This window comes from Melopsittacus undulatus, chromosome 6 (assembly GCF_012275295.1).
Source record: "Melopsittacus undulatus isolate bMelUnd1 chromosome 6, bMelUnd1.mat.Z, whole genome shotgun sequence".
NCBI classification, from domain to species: Eukaryota; Metazoa; Chordata; class Aves; order Psittaciformes; family Psittaculidae; genus Melopsittacus; species Melopsittacus undulatus.
In genome coordinates, this window is record NC_047532.1 from 28703556 (window position 1) to 28724613 (window position 21058).

The following is a 21058-nucleotide window of genomic DNA, read 5'->3' on the forward strand; positions in this document are numbered from 1 at the left end:
CAACCCCCTCTGTGGGACCAAGGTTTGTGTTTCCAGGCTCTGGATGAGCACGAGCACCACTTCTGCCCCTCAGACTCCCCTCAGAAGCAGCAGCAATTCTGGGGAGGTCTCCACAGTTTATTCTGGCCTTGCAGAGGAGATCAGCATTTGCCCACCACCAGCAGTCTTACAGAATGGAGCTCCCCTGCTGAGAGCCCATAAGCCCTGCTGCATCCCACACTGCAGGTGCTTGGGGCATTCCAGAGCTCAGCCACCCCCAAAAAATACCTGTTGGGATCAAATACAGCAGGGAATGTGGGCACTTATTGCACAACCCTTCTTTTATTGGGGAAACAAAATAAGCTAAGAGAGCAGTGATGAGGAGTGTTGGAAGAGCATCCTGCAGCTGAGCAGCCTCTTGGTGAGCCCAGCCCCTCTCAGCCATGTGTTTCAGGTTAATTGTCCATGCCTGGCCACCCTCACGGTGTGGCCACTGTGGCCCCACTCCCCATGCCAGGCCAAGCCACACTCTTCTATTTACTATAGAAAGTTTGTAGAAGGCTGTTTCTCCACCCTTCCCAGGCACTTGGGACAAACAGGACAGCAGTGGCCCCATCCCTAGGGGTGCACAGGATGCCAGCCCAATAGATGCCCACCACCACTGCTGCCTTGCACCTCATCTTTCCAAACCTGGGTTTTCCTGGGGGTTGGTGGGCCAGTGCCCCACTTGATGCACCAAGAGGCTGAATGTGCTGGGGACAACCAGTGTAGCTTTGGCCAGGAAAATGCCACATTTGGGAGGCAGCTGCTGATGCAGCTGACCCCAAGAGCACCTTTATTTAGCATGTTGTGACATGACCACAACACTGAATTGGAGTAAAAGTTAAAGCTTCAGCACTAACCCCCAGAGATTTACCACATGGGGAAGATCAGTGAGCTCCAGGTGGCTGGTGCCGGGGGCAGTGTGGGGTGGAAGGGATGAGGTCACTGAGGCAGTGCTGGGGCGCTTGGCTGCTCACCAAAGGGAGGGGCCCCAGCTCAGAACCAACCCTGTTCTAGAAGGGCAAGAGACAATGGGGTGCCAGGGAGGCGGAGGCAGCAGGTGCCAGCTGCAGACAGCCCACGCTCCTGCATTGTGAGGGCTGCCCTGGTGAGTCCTGTGGGGGGAACTGGGGGAGGGCCCTGCCAGACCACTGGGAGGAGATGGGGAGGGTGTGGGATGGGACACATCCCATGAGTTCTCTGCTGTGTTTTAAACCCTGCTGGCAACTAAGTACCACATGGAGTACAGCGACCATAGAAGAGACAATACCCAATATTATGGAATCATAGAATAGTTAGGGTTGGAAAGGACTTTAAGATCATCCAGTTCCAACCCCCCTGCCATGGGCAGGCACATCTCACACTAAACCATGTCACCCAAAGCTTCATCCAACCTGGTGTTGAACACTGCCAGGGATGGAGCATTCACTACCTCCCTGGGCAACCCATTCCAGTACCTCACCACCCTAACACTAAAGAATTTCTTCCTTATATCCAATCTAAACTTCCCCTGTTTAAGTTTCAACCCATTACCCCTTGTCTTATCACTACAGTCCCTAATGAATAGTCCCTCCCCAGCATCCCTGTAGGCCCCCTTCAGATACTAGAAGGCTGCTATGAGGTCTCCAAGCAGCCTTCTCTTCTCTAGGCTGAACAGCCCCAACTTTCTCACCCTGTCTTCATATAGGAGGTGCTCCAGTCCCCTGATCATCCTCGTGGCCTCCTCTGGACTTGCTCTAACAGTTCCATGTCCTTTTTATGTTGAGGACACCAGAACTGCACACAATACTGCAAGTGAGGTCTCACAAGAGCGGAGTAGAGGGGCAGGATCACCTCCTTCAACCTGCTGGTCACGCTCCTTTTGATGCAGCCCAGGATATGGTTGGCTTTCTGGGCTACGAGTGTACATTGAAACCAACTCATGTTCATTTTCTCATCGACCAACACCCCCAAGTCCTCCTCTGCAGGGCTACTCTGAATTTCTTTTTTGCCCAACACATCATACAGCATATATTATACATTATCATACAGCATCATAGTTTAATTTACTGGCCATTCTCACCCAAAATCAGATCTCCTTGAGGTACACACCAAACTTCCCCATCCTTCCACATCATCCACCAAGTGCACCAGGTCCCGAAGCAAAAACAATCCCATAAGAGAGTTTGATTTTGCCTGAGGCAGGAATAACCCAGACTGGTTTCCCCAGCAGATTCTTTATGTGTACCACAGGAACTTCATCCCTCTCTATAGTGTGTAAGAGTTGTGAATGGGCTGGGCCAGCTCTGTTGGCAGATCGCCTGGTGTTGACCAACCAGGTAGCCTTTGCTAAATGTGTGTGTGTCCAAATGTTTGAAGTCCCACCACCCTTTTCTCTGGGTGGTCCATTTTAAGTTTGATTTTCCCAGAGGCTGGTGCATGGTAGGGGATGTAATATACCCACTCGATGCTGTGCTGTTTGGCCCAAGTGTCTGTAAGGTTATTCCAGAAATTAGTCCCGTTGTGTGACTTTTTCTGGTGTTTTCATCTCCCCCCACAACGTCATCAGTGCTCTGGAGCTTGCCCCTGTTCCAGTGCAGTCTGGATCAGTCCATGACAGATGGTAGGACTGTATTTCCACCCCTGGGGCAGTCGGCTCCAAGTGAACTGGACACCCCTCCAAGTAAAAGCGAACTGTGCCTGCACTCTGCTGACAAAGGAATTGAGAAAAATGCATTGGCAATATCAGTCATGGCATATCACTTGACTGCCTTAGATTCTAATTCATACTGAACTTTTAGCATGTTCGGTACGGCAGCACTCAATGGTGGTGTGACTTCATTCAGGCCATGATAGTCTACTGTTAGTCTCCACTCTCCATTAGACTTTCACACTACTCACGTGGGGCTATTAAATGGTGAGCAGGTCCTACTGGTCACCCCTTGGCTCTCCACTCTACGGATCAGCTTATGGATGGGAATCAGGGAGTCTCGGTTGGTGCGGTATTGCAGCCAGTGCAGTGTTGTGGTCATGATTGACACTTGTTGTTCTTTGACCTTCAGAAACCCTACAACAGAAGAGTCCTCTTTCACTCCACAAGCTGACATTAGTGTCCACTTCTTCCATATAGGGGTGATTGATAGCAGCACAGACTGGTCCTTTGTTTCATTTGCAGTGCCTGCTACTAGGGTTGGAGTGGCTGCAGCGTCTGTTGTTGGGGCTGGAGTAGCTTTGGTGTCTATTCCTTTGTCATCAGATCCAGAGACCTTCTTTTCTCCTTGAGGGTACTGGATAGTGTTGAGCAGGGCTCTGTAGGCATGGGTCAGGCCCCAGCACGCTGCGGTGATTTGTGCTTCTCTGGTGTTGCCAGGACAACAGCATACTCTTTCCAAGTGTTTTACTAGTTTTTCCAGATTCCACACTTGTTCAGGGATGAAGTTCCAAAACACTGGAGGGGCCCACTTGCTTGGGTACTTGCCTATATTATCCCACACACCCTGCCACTCATAAGTATCCAGCCTTGGGGAAGATCTCTTGATGGTATGCTTAGATAGTTATTTAACCTTAAACAAGACCTAAACCATAGGCAGCAACACACTGGTTCCTGGCAAAAGAACCAGGTTGGTTTCAAGGGTACCCAAAATCTTTAAAAATCTCAAATGCTGCTGTAAATAGCCTGGTGTGGGAGGAGAAGGTGTGGGTGGATGTTTCCTTCAGAGGCTGGTCCTCTGAGAAGGAAAGGCAAAAGATATAACTATTAATAGTTCCCATTACATGGCTGCAATGCTCAGTACAGGCACCACCAGATCAGTTTCACAACTGATCAGAAGCCATTATTGAAAAGTACAACAAAGTGAGTGCCTCAGCTCAGGCCTCATAGGTGACAAATATCACTGCAGGGAACACATACTGTGTTACACAATGTGACTCTTAAGAGCAAGTGCAACAACTCAGAGAGCAAATAAATCAACATTGTGACAAGTGACTGTTAATGCAAAACAATGAAAGCTTATAACAAGCTTTTTTGACACACTCTGATCAGATCTGTCATTTTCTCAATCCTTTGTACCCCAAGTAGGGTGTCAAAAGGGACTGTTGTGATTTAAGCCCAGCTGGTAACGCAGAACCACACAGCTGCTCCCTCATAAGCCTCCCTCTCCCAGGTGGGATGGGGAGGAGAATCGAAAGAATGTAAATCCCATGGATTGAGATAAGAGCAGTCCAGTAACTAAGGTATAATAAAATACTGCTACTAATGATAATAACCATAAGGGAAATAACAAAGAAATATGAAACTAAACGGGGAAAAAAACCCCAACACCAAACCAACAAATGCAAGTGATGCACAATACAAATACAACTGCTGACCATCTGCTGACCAATACCCAGCCAAACCGAAGCAGTGATGAGTCCCTTACAGGTAACTCCCCCCCCAGTTTATATACTGGGCATGATGTGCTGGAATACCTGTTTGGTTAGCTTGGGTCAGGTCTCCTGCCTCTGCTCCCTCCTGGCTCCATGTGCACCACCTCAGTGGCAGAGCATGAGAGACTGAAAAGTCCTTGATCAGGGTAAGTGCTACTTAGGAACAACTAAAGCATAATAATACAGCATCAGTATCAGACTAAATCCAAAACACTGCACTATACCAGCTACTGGGTGAAACCAGGACAGGGACCAACCTGGTGCTGCAGGTGAGACCCCAGCACATGGAGGCAAGGTGATGAAAGACCCTTTCTTGCTCCCTGGCAGGCCTGGTGCAGGGCTGGGACGCTCACCAGGAGCCAGCATCAGCAGAGGGGACCCCACGTCAGCCATGCGCCCTCACAGATGCCACAGGGCAGGCCAGTGGCCCCCGCAAGTCCCCACTGCCCTGCCAGTGGCTCACTCCTGCTGCATTTGTGCTGCATTAGCAGCCGTGCCATCTCAGCCGCAGTGCTTCAGCCATGTGGATCGGCAACACATCCCGCCAGCCACCATCAGCCACGCCATGTTCTCCAGAGCCGGGGGCCCCGTGTCATGCCAGGAACCAGAGAGTGTTTGGAGCTGCATCACCTACACGCTGCAGCGGGTCATGCGCTGCACCCTGGACCTCATGGGCTGTGGGACACTGCTCACCATGCCCCAGTGTGACTCTTTCTTCAGCTTCCTGACAGGGGGCAGCCGTGCCTCCACCATTGACCGCAGCCCTACCCCCTCCATCTCAGCCAGTCGGGCAAGGTATGAGGAGGACCCAGGTCTGCGCTGAGCTGGGTGCCCTGGTCCTGGTGTGAGGAGAGGGCACCTGCTGCCACTGACCACAGCTGCTGCAATAAACTCGTGGTGCATTAGGGGCTCTCTTGGCCTCAGAAAACATGGGTGCATAGGCCTGCCCTGGGGAGCATCCCCTCTGCCCTGCAGCAAAAACACACTCGGGAGCAGGCAGTTACAGAGGAACAAGACAAACAGCAGGGTGATATCCAGGGCAGTAACACTGGGGGTGGAAGGCAGCTATAGAGGTCACCCAGGAAAAGGTAGGGGCTGTCATGTTCCCACTGGGGCCAGGAAGAGCAAGGCAGGCAGCCCCTGCTGGCACAGCACAGCCAGGGGCAGCCGGGCAAGCAGGCACCCAGCCAACACACAGAAAGCCTGCTGCTGAGGATGGGAGAATGACAGGTCTGTCCCAGAACAGGATGGGAGGAGAGGCTGGAGCCTCACTTTACCCCACAGCTTCCCAGAGGCAAGACTCAAGCCCCAGCATGAAGGCGGGGGCTTGTTCAGAGATCCCTGGGGAACAGCAGCACCAGCAGCTTCTCGGTGAGTGGAGACACCAAGCACAGACAGCACCAGCCCTTCCCACCCTCCTGTTCTCTGCCAGCACCAGGGTCTTTTCAGGCTGGGAAGTCCAATGCTTAATTAATTAAGCCAACGTACACAGGATTTGCAGAGAGCTGGGCTGGAGCTGAACAGTGCTGAATACACAATTCTACTTAACAGGCTTTGCAAAACAGCCCGGAGAGCTTCCCTCCTCCCGCACCACAGCAAGAAGCCACCCTGGGCCCAGGGGGTTGCTGGATTCTGGCCCAAGTCACATTTAACCCTTGCCCTTGGGAAAAGTTACCGTCTTCTTACAGACTAAATACTATTAAGGGGGGGGGGGAAAGGTGAATTCTCCAAACAAACTAGCTCCCTAAGTTATGTGGGGGTTCAGCACAATTATTTGCAAAGACCAGAGCTCTAGGAGATTACACATGAAGTCCCACTCAAATTAAAAAGGCAAGATCTATCTCAGTGCAATCTCAGTTATCTAGTTAAATGGCATAAAAATATTCAATGAACCAGGATCAGTGACTAAAAGCTCAACCTGGCCTTACAGGCAGCTAGAGCTTGCGGCTGTTTGAGAGGCCCACATCAAAACCGCGTTATTCAGATGCAGAATATGCCCAATCATTTGCCTTTCATGGTGTTCCTGCAAAAATATTATCCTTGTTCTGCTCAGCACAAGAAACCGGTGAAAGCTTGGTATGTTCCCACAGCCGGCTGGAGAATTTATGATTAATCCTTTCAGTGGCGTTTCCTTAAATGTAGAATAGTCTGGGCGAGGATATCCCATTTTTAGGATGTCCTTCCAAGATGAACCAGGCAAACATCTCAGTTACTCTTCTACAGCACATTTGTAGACCAAACCATCTACGACTGCTCAGCTCTCTTCATCCTCCTCTCCCTGAGCACTTACTTTAGCTGTGCTTGTGCAGTTCCTGTAAAAACAAAATAGGTGCTTTACCTGTGGTGTCACCTACTCAGAGGCTGCATCTGCCCATCACTCCGTTTGTGGATTATGGCACCTTTATTTACTCCATAGTGCTGCAGTTCTACCCCTTGACAGAACCAGCCTCAGCAGGACACTTGCTCCTTTGGAGCCCCTGAACTTGGGTTCCCACCCAGCCAAGCACATGCAGCTCTGTCTGCTCATACCTGCTGCAAGGATGGCAGCAACACCCCTGAGGAAAGGTGACCTGCACCACGACCAGCAGTGCTTGCACAGCCACCCCTGGCTGCCTTCTTCCTTTGCCGACATGCAGCACCAGCTAGTACCTTCTCCCAAGGCAGGAATTGCTTCCCAGAGACCACAGTGTTTCTAGTGTTTGGTACCAGGTTCCCTCTGTGGTCCAGCTGACAGCATCCTACTGCTCCTAACCCCACAAACCCAGGGCAGAAACCTGGGATGCTTTCCCCCCTGCAACTGGAAGACTGAAGGATGGTCAGCCCTCATCCTGCCCCACACTTAAGGGCTTGAGTCTGTATGCTCTGGACATGTGGTAGTGAGTGTACATTGCTTGCGAGCTGGGAAGGGAGCAGTTTAGGAACAGCAGCAGAAGGAAGCTTCCTGCACCCATGTGAAGGATCTGATCAAGGCTCCCTCCTGCAGGAAATTTCTTGCCCCTTACTGTGAGGCTTCAGCTGATGCCTGTTGTCAGCCACCAGCTAAAATGAGTAACCAGCTGTGCTCATCCTCATCTCCTCTGACAAGCGGCTCTTCTCTAGGAAGCCAGCAGCTCACCAACACACTGCAGAGGTAACATCTTGCAAACACAAGCTGCAGGTCCCATCCAGAGCTAGATGGAAGCCACATCCCTTTGCTGCAGAATGAGATCAAAAGCACCAGGGGAAACAGAAATAAGCCGTTTCAAACTGGTTTTCCTCAGAAGTCTGCTCTCCCAAGCTGTCAACGCACACTCTTCGCTCGGCACACGGTGTTCAGGCGCTCTCCGTGCATCCTGCAGCACTGTGCTAATCACGAGATTACCCGGGTGCTTTATTTAGAGAATACTTTATTAGTTTCTGTAATCAAACCCATGTAAATAAGACCGTACATATTTCATACAGTGCGTTACCCCTGTACAAATGGAAAAAAAAAATTAAGTTTAACATTTCTAGACCAATATGGCTGTTAATTTCTGTACAATGCCAACTCACACTACAAGTGGGATACTTTTTTCCAAAGTTGACATCACAGCTAAAGTTTCCAAAAATTCAAATTATATATATATTTATATAAAAAGATAACCAATAGCGATTCACTAGGCATCGATAGCAGCAACAGCCTTTCCAGCTTCTGCAGTCATTTGAACAAAATTATACACATTAGACTCTCACCTCTTCCTTCCAAAACATGTAAAAAAAAAAAAACCAAACCAAAAAAACAAGGAAAACAAAAAATCCCAGAAAAAACAGCAAATTCTGCTACTGATGTGGTACCTGGTGCTTTTTATTAGCTTTTTCAATCATTGTCTGGAAAAAAACCTCTAGAATAACATTATTAAAAACAGCTCCAGTATAGCACAGTCACTACTACATATCATAAGCAGGTACAGGGTATCTTACATTCACAGAAGTATCATACAGTACTGTCCTACAGCTATAATACTAGAGGATACAATTAAAAAGGCATTTATTTGACTTGATTCTACTTTCCTGCACACTATGGGCAAGGAGGTGGTGCGACGTAGCTCTGATATAAAGAATGCACCTTGTAGATTAAACTCTCTTTAAGCCAGTAAGGTTTCTTTTATTCTCGTGGCACAGTTCGAAGTGCTCGCTGCTGTATACAGACATAAACTGGAAACCGTTTAGAAATCACTCGCATCATATAAAGATAGCTGGACAGAGGTGAACAGAACAAATCTGACTATTGATGCAATGAACCTTTTAATTCCAGAGGTGAACAACTGAGGGGGCAGTGGGTGTAGAGAAAAGGTGGCCAAGTAGCATTTTCATACGGTGATCTAAATGCAATATATTTTCATCCAAGAAGCAGCAGCCAGCAAAGCACTGCTTTCAGAGGGAAATTCATCATCAGCATTACTCTGTGTTATGTTAGGTCACACAACAAGGGCAATTTTGCCAGCTGTATGAATCCCTCTCTTTATTACAAGATAGAAGCTTCTTAAGTCACTAAAAACTTAACACATATTACTTGGCCCAGCACCATCTTCAAATCTGCATGTTCTCATATTCATGGGTTTATAAAAAGATAAATAGCAGCTGAAGATCAGAGCCTGAAGAAAATATGAGTATTCATCTTGTCAGCTCAGAACAAGCCTCCCTGACCACCTCCCCGCCATTACTACTGCTCAATTTTTTTCACTTTGAGAAACATACAGGTGTGTAAGCCAGTACATGCGCACACGTGTAGAACGTGCACACACCAAAAGCAGCCTCCATGCTGTTAGAGCAGACACAAGCCCAAGGAGCTTAGAAGCTCAGCTGGATATGCAGCAGTTCGCACCCGTAACTGCTGAAGGCTTCTATGTCACTTTACATTGTTCAGAGCCCTGCAGGGACAGAACATTATTGTCTCTTCCTTTGGGCTAGAAATTCATGCTGCTGTCATCTCACCCACCCTCCCCTCTCCCCCCACCTCCACGGAAACACAGCCTCTAAGATTTTGTTTCTTCAGTTTTGATTGCCTGAGGTTTGATTGGTCCAGTTCTAACAGGTTTTGTTGCTGTAGCAGGCGCAGGGGTGGGCTTTTCCTCGGTTTTGTCCTGGCAGACTCCTGAAGAGTCAGGAATTGCCTCGGTCGGTTTGCTCCCATTCTCATCCACTTTCTGCGCTTTGCCTCCTATGGGTTTGCTCTGTTGCTGCTGCTGCTGCTCAGAAAAGAATCTCTGGGTGGACTGAAGTACCTCTGCTCTCTGCTTTGCCTTAAGAAAGGGAGAAAATGTGTTTACTGAAGAGAGGGCATTGGAATAAGAGTGACTTCACAAAAGTATCTCCTAAATGAAAGAGGAAGGACTGACTGCAGTGGCAAGACTTTTCTAGAAAGGCAGCATCCATCCAGCTGCTTCCTAGATGTCACTACATCTGTGCTCTTGGCTCCTCAGTAGTAGCTTAACATCATGCTGAGGCTTCCCTTGCTCTTCCTAATCATCAACCCAGAAAAGAGGATCAAGGACAATAGTTTGAAGCATTACCTAACATCTTTTTATGACACTATTATTGCACAGTTCAAGAAGTGTAAGCACTACCTACAGCAGGCCCAAAACAAAGCTTCACTCCTCAGTGGAAGTCAGACATGACCAGAAGGCACACTGCTCGTGCCCCAACACTACCCTCAGTACTGAGGGCCATGACAGCTGTCATTTCTGCTGCTGTGTGGTCTGGACTTCTTGAGTGCAGGAGCTGTGTATCACATCAGCAACATCTACTCTCAGCACCCAAATTCCTCCCCCAACACACGTCTCTGGACACAGGACTTCAGAGTCTACAACAAAGGTTGTGTTCTGTGTAAACTGAGGCCTTATCTGCTTCCCACTCAAAGTGGGCATTCATCCCAGGCAGCACAAACTACTGCCTGGCTTATTTCAAATTCCTCCTCTGAATCCTACCATTAACCTTGACTTACATCTGTGAAATTCAGCCTTTGTGACTATGTGTTTTATTTGTAGGTTTTACACTGTGCTGACCAGAGGCTTCAGAGATCAAGCACTTTGCTTTTCTGTCCATGCTTAAGCAAAAGCAGGAGTTGCAGTAAGAGGTTAATCTTGTGGAAGCTGCACAATTAAGTCCAATGCAGTCAAATGCCTTTTTAAAATGAAAAAGGTGTATTTTAATACCAGGAGCCTCCACTACAATACAGTCACTAAGCTTCCACATACGTCTCTAAGTATTTTATGCCGTTTTACAGAAAAACAGGGCAGGGGGGATGACACGCAATAGGGGGACAAAAAAGCAAAAGCCTTGAACAAGAGGTCTTGGCTTTCATGCTGTGTAGTTGCTCCAAGTAACTCAACCAACAACAGAATAGAAAAACTGTGAACTCCGGTGTGCAGGACTGCAGCAACAGTCTGCTTTTACTGGAGCCAGACTCACACCTGCAATCTGCACACATTTCAGCCATGCCCTGAAGGCTACAAGTCTGGAGGAACTGATCACAAGTAACCAAGTGTGACAAAATAACTCAGATTCTTCTGAGCGGTGTCTTCAGGGAGATTTGGAAAACAGGACTGTATAGTCGTATTTGCTATGACTGTCTAAATTAAATTTGTAATATACTCATCAATATACTGAGCATCACCTGGTGAGTGTACAGCTAATAAACTGGTGGTAGAAAACTAAACGGACCAAGTATCTACAATTTAAGGAGTAATCAACTACCGGGGGTAACTGATTCTCCTACAAGCAGACATAACCAGGAAAAAAACCACATTCCTTTGCTTTTACACCTGAATGCATGGGTTGTGGCAAATGACAGTAGATGAAGGAGCTCCTTAGCACCATCTATCTGTACAAGCAACTTATTCTGCAGCAAACATGTGAAGTGTACAATGGTGTCCTTGCACAGACAACCCATATGGCAGTACCGCCTTGGTAAGAAGAGCTTGCCTCAACCTGAAGGGTCCCAAAGTGCTTTAACTCATCACCTGCTAGTGAAATGCAGCCACCTCTTCTGTGGAGCATGCCACATTTCTACATTCTACCACAGACAACTAATCACAGGCATTTCAAATCACTGAGAGTTGAATCCCCAGAATCACCAAGTAATGAGGCTGGCTGGAACAGGAGGTTCAATACTGGTGTTCAGAGCTGGGGAGGCAGATGTGAAAAGATAGCTGGCAGCAAGGTTTGCAGGCTTCATCACTTACTCAGAAAATCCAGGCTCCTGAAATCTAATTGTCAGATTGCCTTTGACAGCAGTGGCAGCTTCACAACTGCTGACCACAAGACCACTGGAGAGAGGAAGTTCCCTACACTATTTTTAGTCTAAAGTTCTTATTAAAAAAACCCCAGGGCTTAGAGGAGGTCTGTGTTCAGCTATTAGAGGCCCAGCTATACCGGCTTTGGGTCCAGAGGCATTTAATTATGACATGATTTGCAGACACATTCCTGCCCTACAAGCTGTCAAGACTGAACTGGTGTTAACAGCACCGCTGTCCAAATACTAACCTTCATGTCTCGTTCAGCCTTCATCGCAGCCTGGGCCTGATTGCCTCTGGCTCCAGATACTGATCCACAAAGACCTCTGGCCACACGCGGTAAACGAGGGTGGCTCATAAGGCCTGTGGTCATCTGAGACGGCATCTGACTATGCAGTACTACTGGCAGCCTCTGAACAGGCGCTGGGAAGGTGTTAGTATATGGGGCTCTTACCAATGGAGGGAGCAGGTTAGGCTGAGAGAGAATCTAAGTGGGGGAAAAAAAACAACAAAAAGAGACATTTCGCAATTAGAAAACTGCCAACTAGATTGCGCGTTGGCATTATTTTAAATGGGGAAAAAGGTGCTGCTCTCCTGTCACATTCATGTAAAGAAAATAGGCTTTTATGTTAAGAGAGGCCATGTTTGAACTCCAGAAAAAAACAGCCCTGTAGTGCCGCTGTACCTGAAAGTAGGACCAACTTCCACCCAGTGTGTAATAAGGGAGAAGACCCATGCCAGGCAGTGGAGGACTCACTGGTGAAAGGCAGCCCTGGAAAGGCGAGGTAGCTCCTGCTAGTGGCAATCCAAAAATCAAATCTCAAATCCTACAATCAAACACTCCAAATGCTGAAGACAGACAGAAATATCCTACAGTTTTAGAGAGGCTGGATTTCCCTAGCAGCCTGGCTACAGTCACTTGTAACAGGGATGCACCTTGTAAGCTGTGCTCCCTGGAAAGCCAGAAGCAAATTAAATCCTTTGTAATCAGCCCTGCTTTGTTTGGACTCCAGAGATCCTTTCCAACCTCAACTGCTCCACCAATACTTTAGAAATGCATCTCAAACAAACAACTACAAATCGGCTTTGTCTTCAAGCATTTAAAATATGCACTGGGACCCTTCTGAGACACAAAGTTGCTCCCCTTCCCCAGCCAGATGATCTGGTTTTGCAGGATGAGGAGCATTACAGCTGCATGGGGAAGCCAGCGGAACAACAGTCTGTTCTACATGATTCACAAATTGTATTAAATTCCTCAGTGTGCAAGAACTCTCAAAATTAAACACACAACAAAGCCTGCACTACTAGTTAGCAAGATCAGAGAGGGTTGTTTGCCATTTCTTTTTCTTTCATCTTGAAATCATGCCATTTCATTTTAAGGATTTAATTTTGTATTTCCCTATGATAAAACCGGAGAGAATACAGCCAAGTTAAGTCACCAGGTCATACAAAGAAATGGATTTGTTTGTAAGAAGCCAGCAGTCACCTACCTGTGGTGCAAACTGTGCAGGAAATGGCTGTGTCATTCTCACAGCAGCAGCTGCTGACTGAAACTGCTTCTGGTAGACAATGCTGTTCATTTTATTGGACTGATTGTTAGGACTAGTAGAACTGGCCCTGAAGAAAAAACACACCAGTTAGAATCACACTGCTCTCATTCAGATGTTTTTGCTTTTAGTTACACCTTAACTAGAAATTTAGTATTGGACAGAGAAAAATAATAGTCTCTTGGAGAAGCTGCTATTAGATATCCTTCTGTATCTAACCATTAACTTAAAATGCAAGCAAGATCAGAATTTAAGAATGCAAAGAGAAAAACCAGACATAGTAGGATATGGAAAGATCCCAGGGTACAAAAGAGACCTTTCCCAAAAGCATTCGAAACATACAGTAATGTCAAAAGTGTTGCCCTTCCTATCCTTGCTACCTTATGTTTAGTCCTACCCCTCTACAATGTTTGCTCTATTGTCAGGTTCAGAGCTTGTCACAACAGGCATTAAGCATGTGCAGCAGAAGTTGCCACGTACAGCTTTGACCTGCTGTCTAACACTTCAAAATGCACTTTAAACATTTCAAGAATTCACGGAAAACACCCTCCCCTTTTCATCTGGCTAAGAACATGGCCCTCCATTAAAACTTAAGAGGTGCTGAATCACTGTGAATTAAATGAAACCTGAAAGGTTATCTGAGGGAAAGGCACTGAACAGCCCTCAGAAAGAGAAGAGCAAGCCCCCTGCTTTAGGAAACGGAGCTTTTATTTGCAGAGTGTATGGGTGATACTTGCAATGTAAAATGAACAGCGGGGCTCCAGTGGCGAGGAAGCCAGCCATACTCAATACAAGCCAACATTTCATAAGCTTAAAGAAGTCTTCGTTTAGTTTTCACTTCGAACTCTTGAGATCTACAATGCTTTTGTAGATCTTCTCAGTAGTCTACACTTCAGAGCAATAGCTTATGATAAGCCTTGCTTTGACTGCTAGAAGAGACATCTCATGTAGAATCCCTAAGATATATACACTATCAAGACAATTGTCTTAAATGCTGACTAAACTTGTAAATCCAAGTTTCTTCTTCTCATCCCTTCACTTTTTACTCGGGTAAAGTATTGGAAGCATAACTTCAGCACTGAGTTCAAAAATCTCATTTGCACCTCACTAGAAAAGCATGAACACCATCAGTCTGCTACAGTGAAACCCACCAAATATGATTGCTATGCACATGAGCACAGTTTTCAAGAACAAAGCTATCTTGGAGAGAAGTTTTGTTTTCAAGTTCTTTCAGCCCACTAATTTCATCCATAAGCAGCCCAATAGGTCTACCATGAAGTGCCTCTATCTGTGTATGAGCAAGATTCTACCAATTCTGTCAATTAACCAAGCGAACCTGCAAACAGCTTACTAATTTCACTTGTGAGAGGCCTACAGATCTTGCAGTGATTCTCAGCTCTCTAACAGAAATGTTGCCACAACTGCAGTGTATGCCTTTAAGTGTTTTTACCTTGAGCAGCGCAATTAAGATAAACTGTCTTAGTTTTATACCAAACTACATCTTCCCTACCATGCCTATACTTTTCTGGTACAACCCCAGGTAACTTTACATGCCTTGTTTAGTGTCACTTAATGAAAAAAAAATATTTTAAGTGTTTTGTTTCAGAGCATTGTGTACTTTTGGCCAACTACAGCATATCTGATAACCTACTGGAATGCTGCTTTTAAGCTAAGATTAAGCACTGCATTTTTATATTAGCAGCCCCATACCTCATAACTTTCAGAACTGTCTGCTCATGTATGACTAGGTACATTTTTTAGCTCCAATTTCAAGGAATTTTGAGCTTAAGAGATTTACCGGAAGGGACTGGAAGTTGGAGTAGTACTTCTACCAGTAACTGGTGGTGTTCCAGGTTTAACATCGATGCCACCTCCAAAGGCCTTCAGGTCCATTTCTGATATCTGAAAAACAAAATAACCAACATGTTAATTCTAATTCAAAGAAATACTATGTTTCCTAAGAAACTGTTAGCGTACCTCACATTTTTCTCAGTGAAAATAGGTCATTTAAGTGGAGCTGAAAGCCAGATTACAAAATGGCTTATTATTACTAAGACAGCTCCAGCACCACAAGCACCTCTGTGTACAATTTTTCTGCACTATTTGGCAATTTGAGCAATGGCAATGACTTCCTAACTTGATCTTCCTGCATAATGAAAAGGAATTTGTGACTTATCTGGCCCTAAAAACATGCTTCAGGGTTGACATTTCCTTCCCTATCTCAGGTATCACATGAAAATTTTCAGATATAATCCTGAAAAATGCTGAAGACTGACATAAAATAATCCAGTTTCATAAAAAAAAGCACAGCAAAAATGGAGCTATCATTTATGTGAAAAAATCTCTAGACTAATTGGAGCAATAAATCTTGTATGTTATTTTTGCAGGTAGACTCAACAGAGTAAGTCTCTGGGACCCTTCCACATGCGGCCATGAAGCATAACAGCAACAGTAAATCAGTTAAATACAAGCGGCTGGTTTAAGCTGACTTTAACAGCAACATGATGGAACCCTTAACAGGCAGGGAAGTCACTTAAGGCCACCATACTGCAATTCTTTCTTATTTCTTGTTGAAGTGTTAGTTTTCCAACATCAAATTACTGTCTTCCAGCCCTAGCAAGAAACACTCTGCTGCTTAGATAGGCTCATAAAAATTATAGAGGTGAAAATATTTGGCCAGATCCTATGAAGCTAGAAAACTGCATGGTGCAAAAATCTCCATATACTCTGGTGGGCGACAGGATGAAAACTTCATTTAGGTGATGTGGAATGCTGAAGACATGGAATTAACAACTGAGAGAAATTTTTCTGATCACAGCTGTAAACCACTGGGACAACAGGGTCATTTTATACTAAAAAACATCCTAAAACATAGGCCATGAGATATGAGGATTTCAGGTGCAATTCCAGAGTTTATTCCCTGCACTGGTGAAAGACTTTGCTGTAGCTGACAAAAAACTTAGCTATGCTCATGTCCACTGTTGCCACCCACTGCTCACCTGAAAGTATGCTGCAACTGCGTTGCACTATCCAAAAATCCCAGGTGCCTGTAAATCTGTGATTCCATCTAAGACAAGAGACCCTGACTGGAAGCCAGCTCCATACATCCCCTCATTAACAATTACCACAGCAGCTCCAGATAAAGGCTAGGACAGGATTCCCTCCTAGATATTCAAGTTTCTTGCACTATTTCAGTGTTATCTCCTTACTGGAGCTGTCACTCAAACAGAGTTTTCTTCAGCTGCAAAACCATCCTTTTACATATCAAAGGTCCTGCCTTTCATACAGTGCTGTGTTCTCAATATACATCTTGCTGTGCTATTCGGAAAAGGAGGCCTCCAGCAACATTAGAGTTTAATTCTGGTTTAAGGTCACAGCTGATACAGAGTCCATTGAAGCCCCTAAAACTCCAATTCATTGCACTGGAAAGACAACTCACTCCTTTGTGAGACCAAACAATGCAATAAATACATGCACGACCAGAATCATAAACCAGCCCTAACAGTGTGATGTTGTTTGCCTGCTGCTCTAATAATGGCTCTGTACTATCTTCTACATGGTTTCTACATGAAATATCCTATACAGTCATTATCAAACTAGATAATCCTGCAATTCAAATGGACTAGTATCAGCTTAGCTACAAAAACTCACCTAAACCTTTACAAAATGCGCAGACCCAGTCACTACGGACCTAACCTTGACTGGCTTTTTTATCTTCCCCTCCCTACCTTTTAAAGTGAAAGCAGATTTTTAGATGCAAGGTCAACATGGGTTGCCACACCAGTTCTATAAAACAGGATACAGCTGTGATTTGTACTAATTTTTGTACTGTAGATACCAATATTGTTACCTTTCCAGTTGCAGCAATCATGCTGTGCTGAGTTCCTGCTGGGATCAACCCCCTGAAAGGCTGGGTTACTTGTGCAGGTCTGCTTAGATTCTGAGCCTGCGCTTGCGGTGGTGTGTGCTGTAGTGGTGGTTGTAGAGATTGGGGTAGGGCAATAAGTGGCTGTGCTGTGGATCCAAAGTTGGGCAAAGAAATCTGTGATCCTGGCAAAGGTACTGTCACCTGGAAGAAAGTACAAAACCAACAGTAACGCATACACAGGGGCCATTACTTAACTTTACTAGCTTTATAATTTCTTAATGAGTTTGTACATTTATCCAGAGAGCTGTGAAATGTTTAGCCTGTCTTTATAATCAGTTTTAATGGCATTAGTGTCTTTGCTTTTCAGAAACAAAGTTGCATGTTAGTTCCTAACTCATCATTCAACATGATTTCATTGTATCAAGCAGTAAATTTGTTTCAACTCAAAATTTATTTCAAATACTTTTAGTCATCGTAAGAACACTGTTTGAGATGAAAATTAGATTTTACTTTCCCAGACTCCAAACAACCAGCAGTCCCTGCTTAAAAAAAGCCACCACCAAACACCATACTGTCCCTTGCTTGCATTAACAGGGAGTGCTGTGGGCTGAAAACACCACAGAATGGTAGTGATTAATGTGAAAATACCACAGCAGTGACCTGACTGACAGGAGTTACTGCATTTCCTAGTTTGACCATCAATCCACAGCCTGCAAAATTATATTGCAAGTGCAACCAGAAGAATGATATTGTCCAGATGTGAAAGACTTCCTACGGTTCTGAAGGGTAACACATTAGAAGTATAGAGACACACAAGCTTGAACACGCTAGCAAGGCACTAACCCTTCTAAAATATCTTTAAAATATGCTAGATTTCCAACAGAAATTTGACCCTTCTAGATTTGTCTTGGCAACTTTTCATGTATATATATTATAATAAACCAGTTCATGACAGAGCTTTTTTGTTTAAGGCCACTTATATAAAAATTGCACCAGAAGAGGGAAACCACTCGACAGCATCCTGCGAATACAACAGACTCCTTGCACACATCAACTTAGCAGTTCTTTCACAAAAGAATGAAAAAAAAATTAAAATTCACTAGAGTTTATTTTACAAACCTCCTGATGTAGGTTACTGGTTACTGACTTGGCTCTCTTGTTTGCATATATGATCATCTGTCCGCTTTTTGTTTTTCTGCATATTTGGTATCACTGCCATATGCAGCAGCTCTAAAGTTTCATCTCAATCAGATCTTATGTTAACAATTAGGCTGCACTAAGCATATAGAGTTTGTCTCTCTCTCTCTAGATGCCATCACTGATACCTGTCCTCATAAAGGCAGTATATGCCTTAATCAATTAACAACATCACTATACCAACTAAATTTTTCCTGTCACTGGAAAATGAACTATTTAAAAGAAGGATGCCAGAGACAAATGATCAACGTGAACCTGTAGGCCATCCAACTTCTCAGCAATTCAGTTTTTTAGTGCTGCTGTAGTAGCTCTCCTTAGCTATCAATTTTGGAAGAATTAAAGATTGTCTCAGCCCCACATCCACCCCCATCCCACAAAAACCCACCATAAACAACAGGCTTTAAAAAATTTAGGAAATTTACCATGCCACAGTTTACCTGCTGGAGAGCACTGGGAGATTGTGCAGTGTTGTAAAAATTGCTCTGGCCAGGCTGTTGAACTTGCCCAGAGTACAGATTTGAAGCTTGAGTGAGTGTAGCTCTGGCCTAGGAAGAGTGAGACACCATGGATTAAGAACACTCAAGAGAGCAGTTCTGAGACAACATGGCACATCATTCTGTATTTCAGCCAGTACAGCAGAAACCACAGCATAGGAAGCTGACAACCTGAAGGTTTCAGCATGTGATAAAGCTCTCATTTGCAAATTTGCCTTTTAATCAGCTGCTATAACAGAAATTAAACCCAAATCTCCTGTTAGTAACTGAAATGAAAGGAGGCCAGTAGCTTGCAGAATAATCCTCCATTCAGAGATTATGCTAATATACGATTGTGAAATTAAATGAACATTCTCTTCCAACCATCTTAAGTTTCCTGTCACCTTGACTATCACGTAATTACCAGAGTTGCGCTTATCCCAAGCTGAGCAATAACTGATTTATTATTGCAGTATCTGTATAGAACTACTACAGGTTTTCATTTTGGAACATTTCCTACCTGGAGAATATGTGTATCAATCAGCTGAGAGCCTCCCAGTCCTGAAGCTTGACTAAGTTGATGTTCATATAAGATAGGAATAGGTTGTGTATTAGAAGTCTGTTGAAATGCCAGGCTTGACTGTGCCTTAGCAAGCTCCTGGTGTTGTACTGCTGGGAAGTTGTGTAAGGCTGTACCAGACAGAACTACTGGTGATGGCTGAGACAAACCACTTTGCATAAAAGCTTGCTGGGATCTGTAGGGAATTGAAGTATTACACATAAAAACACAGACAGAGCTCAACAATGAGCTACTAAAAATTAAAAGCATAGGTTTTATTCTTTAAATGGAATTAAACCACTTAGCTCTATTGAACTGATTTTCACCTGAGAAAAGTTTTTTTTTCTATTTACTTTGCACACAACAGAATAATGGATGCTACTAAAGCTGCAGGAAACAATGGCTAGGCTTTTATTTAAATCTTAAAGTACACTTGGCTACTTAGATGTGCATACTAAAATAATTTTTGCATAATTTAACGGTAACATACAGAAACTACCAGTTCTTAGTTCCTCTGCTGTAAAGTAGGACTGCAGGGAAGTACCACATACGAGTAGCTCCACTTACTCATAAACTACTTTGTTCACTTCACATATCTTGGTAGACCAGCTTTTAATATTTACAGATTAAATCACTGAATTATGACAATTGTAGCTTCCAAATGAAAAACTTAAAAAATAATAGCACAGAAAACACAGCCTTTAATTTTGACCAGATATTTGATTCCCTTATCACCACCATGGGGAAACTGCAGTTTGTTTAACCCCCCCCCCTCCACCCCCATACACAGTACAGCAAAGCACCATAAACAGGTTTGGTTTAGTCCACCAGAAGATCTATCCAAACATTTCTTTTAAGAGCCTATTGAGCAGCCACCTTCAGACTGAAGAATTAAGTTTTTTAATAAGTGATCCTTTCAAAACTCTTCAGCTCAGAGTGTTTTTGATGGAAAAAACACTTTTCACTTTATCAGTTACTCAATATGCACCAGCGTAACACTGGTCCTGTTAATCTGCTAGCATAGTGGCTATGTATTTGCTCAACAGAACACTCAGGTTAGCTTTGTTCCGTACCTTTCCTTAACTGCAGGATAGTTGTACTCTGAGCACTGGAGAAACCTTCCCAGAAGGTATACAAGGGCCTCTTGTCAATGTAGCCAAAGAGATTCTCAGAAGCCTGTTTTGCTGTTTTGTTTTTTTTTTTTTTTTAAATCCAGTAACCTATGTATCTCAAAACTTATTCTCCTCTGCACCTTTTATGATGGAGAGAAGTATTCATACTCATAAATAGCACCACCCAAAACTCCATTAAATACTGGGTTTGTGTGTGACCAGATCAGCCAGCAGCATTTATATAATCTGGACCACATGCCAGACTGATTGTATTTCTGTAACTAGTCAACTGTTTGCTTGAACAACTACTGTCAGCTGTGGCAGAACAAGCAATATTTGGTTCAAAGTCAGCCAAGCTCAAAGTCAGGATACATATGTAGTCAATTAAAACTTCTGTGGCTTCAGCCTTCTGCACTGCAACAATCAGGTTTTTCTACAGCACATGCAAAACCCTGTAATTACATTTTCAAAGAAATTTTCTCAAAGTAAAGCTAACAACATTTGTCAGAATTACACAACTGTGATTCAGAACTGACAGGAACTGCAAGGAAGCTTTTGGAAAGGCTGTTTCAGATACTCGTCTTCCTATTATCTTCTGTGGTAAACTGAAAACATTTATTCTAA

General features: G+C 44.6%; 1 protein-coding gene across 15 annotated transcripts in view; it reads right to left on the reverse strand.

Annotated features, from left to right (window-relative positions):
* Positions 1 to 7794: 7794 nt before the first annotated feature.
* PRRC2C (proline rich coiled-coil 2C) overlaps positions 7795 to 21058 on the reverse strand; it is a 77293-nt gene continuing 64029 nt past the window's right edge. For 7 of the 15 annotated variants that reach the window (XM_034064164.1, XM_034064162.1, XM_034064167.1 and 4 more), the window contains 7 exons: positions 19284 to 19518; positions 18713 to 18835; positions 17076 to 17294; positions 15024 to 15127; positions 13169 to 13295; positions 11929 to 12165; positions 7795 to 9686 (listed from right to left, as the gene is read on the reverse strand). In XM_034064164.1, the coding sequence (XP_033920055.1) occupies positions 9420 to 9686; positions 11929 to 12165; positions 13169 to 13295; positions 15024 to 15127; positions 17076 to 17294; positions 18713 to 18835; positions 19284 to 19518 (1312 nt within the window). In that variant the 3' untranslated portion in view covers positions 7795 to 9419. The remainder of the gene's footprint in view (positions 9687 to 11928; positions 12166 to 13168; positions 13296 to 15023; positions 15128 to 17075; positions 17295 to 18712; positions 18836 to 19283; positions 19519 to 21058) is intronic. The other 8 variants (XM_034064173.1, XM_034064163.1, XM_034064161.1 and 5 more) reach the window with 4 other exon arrangements.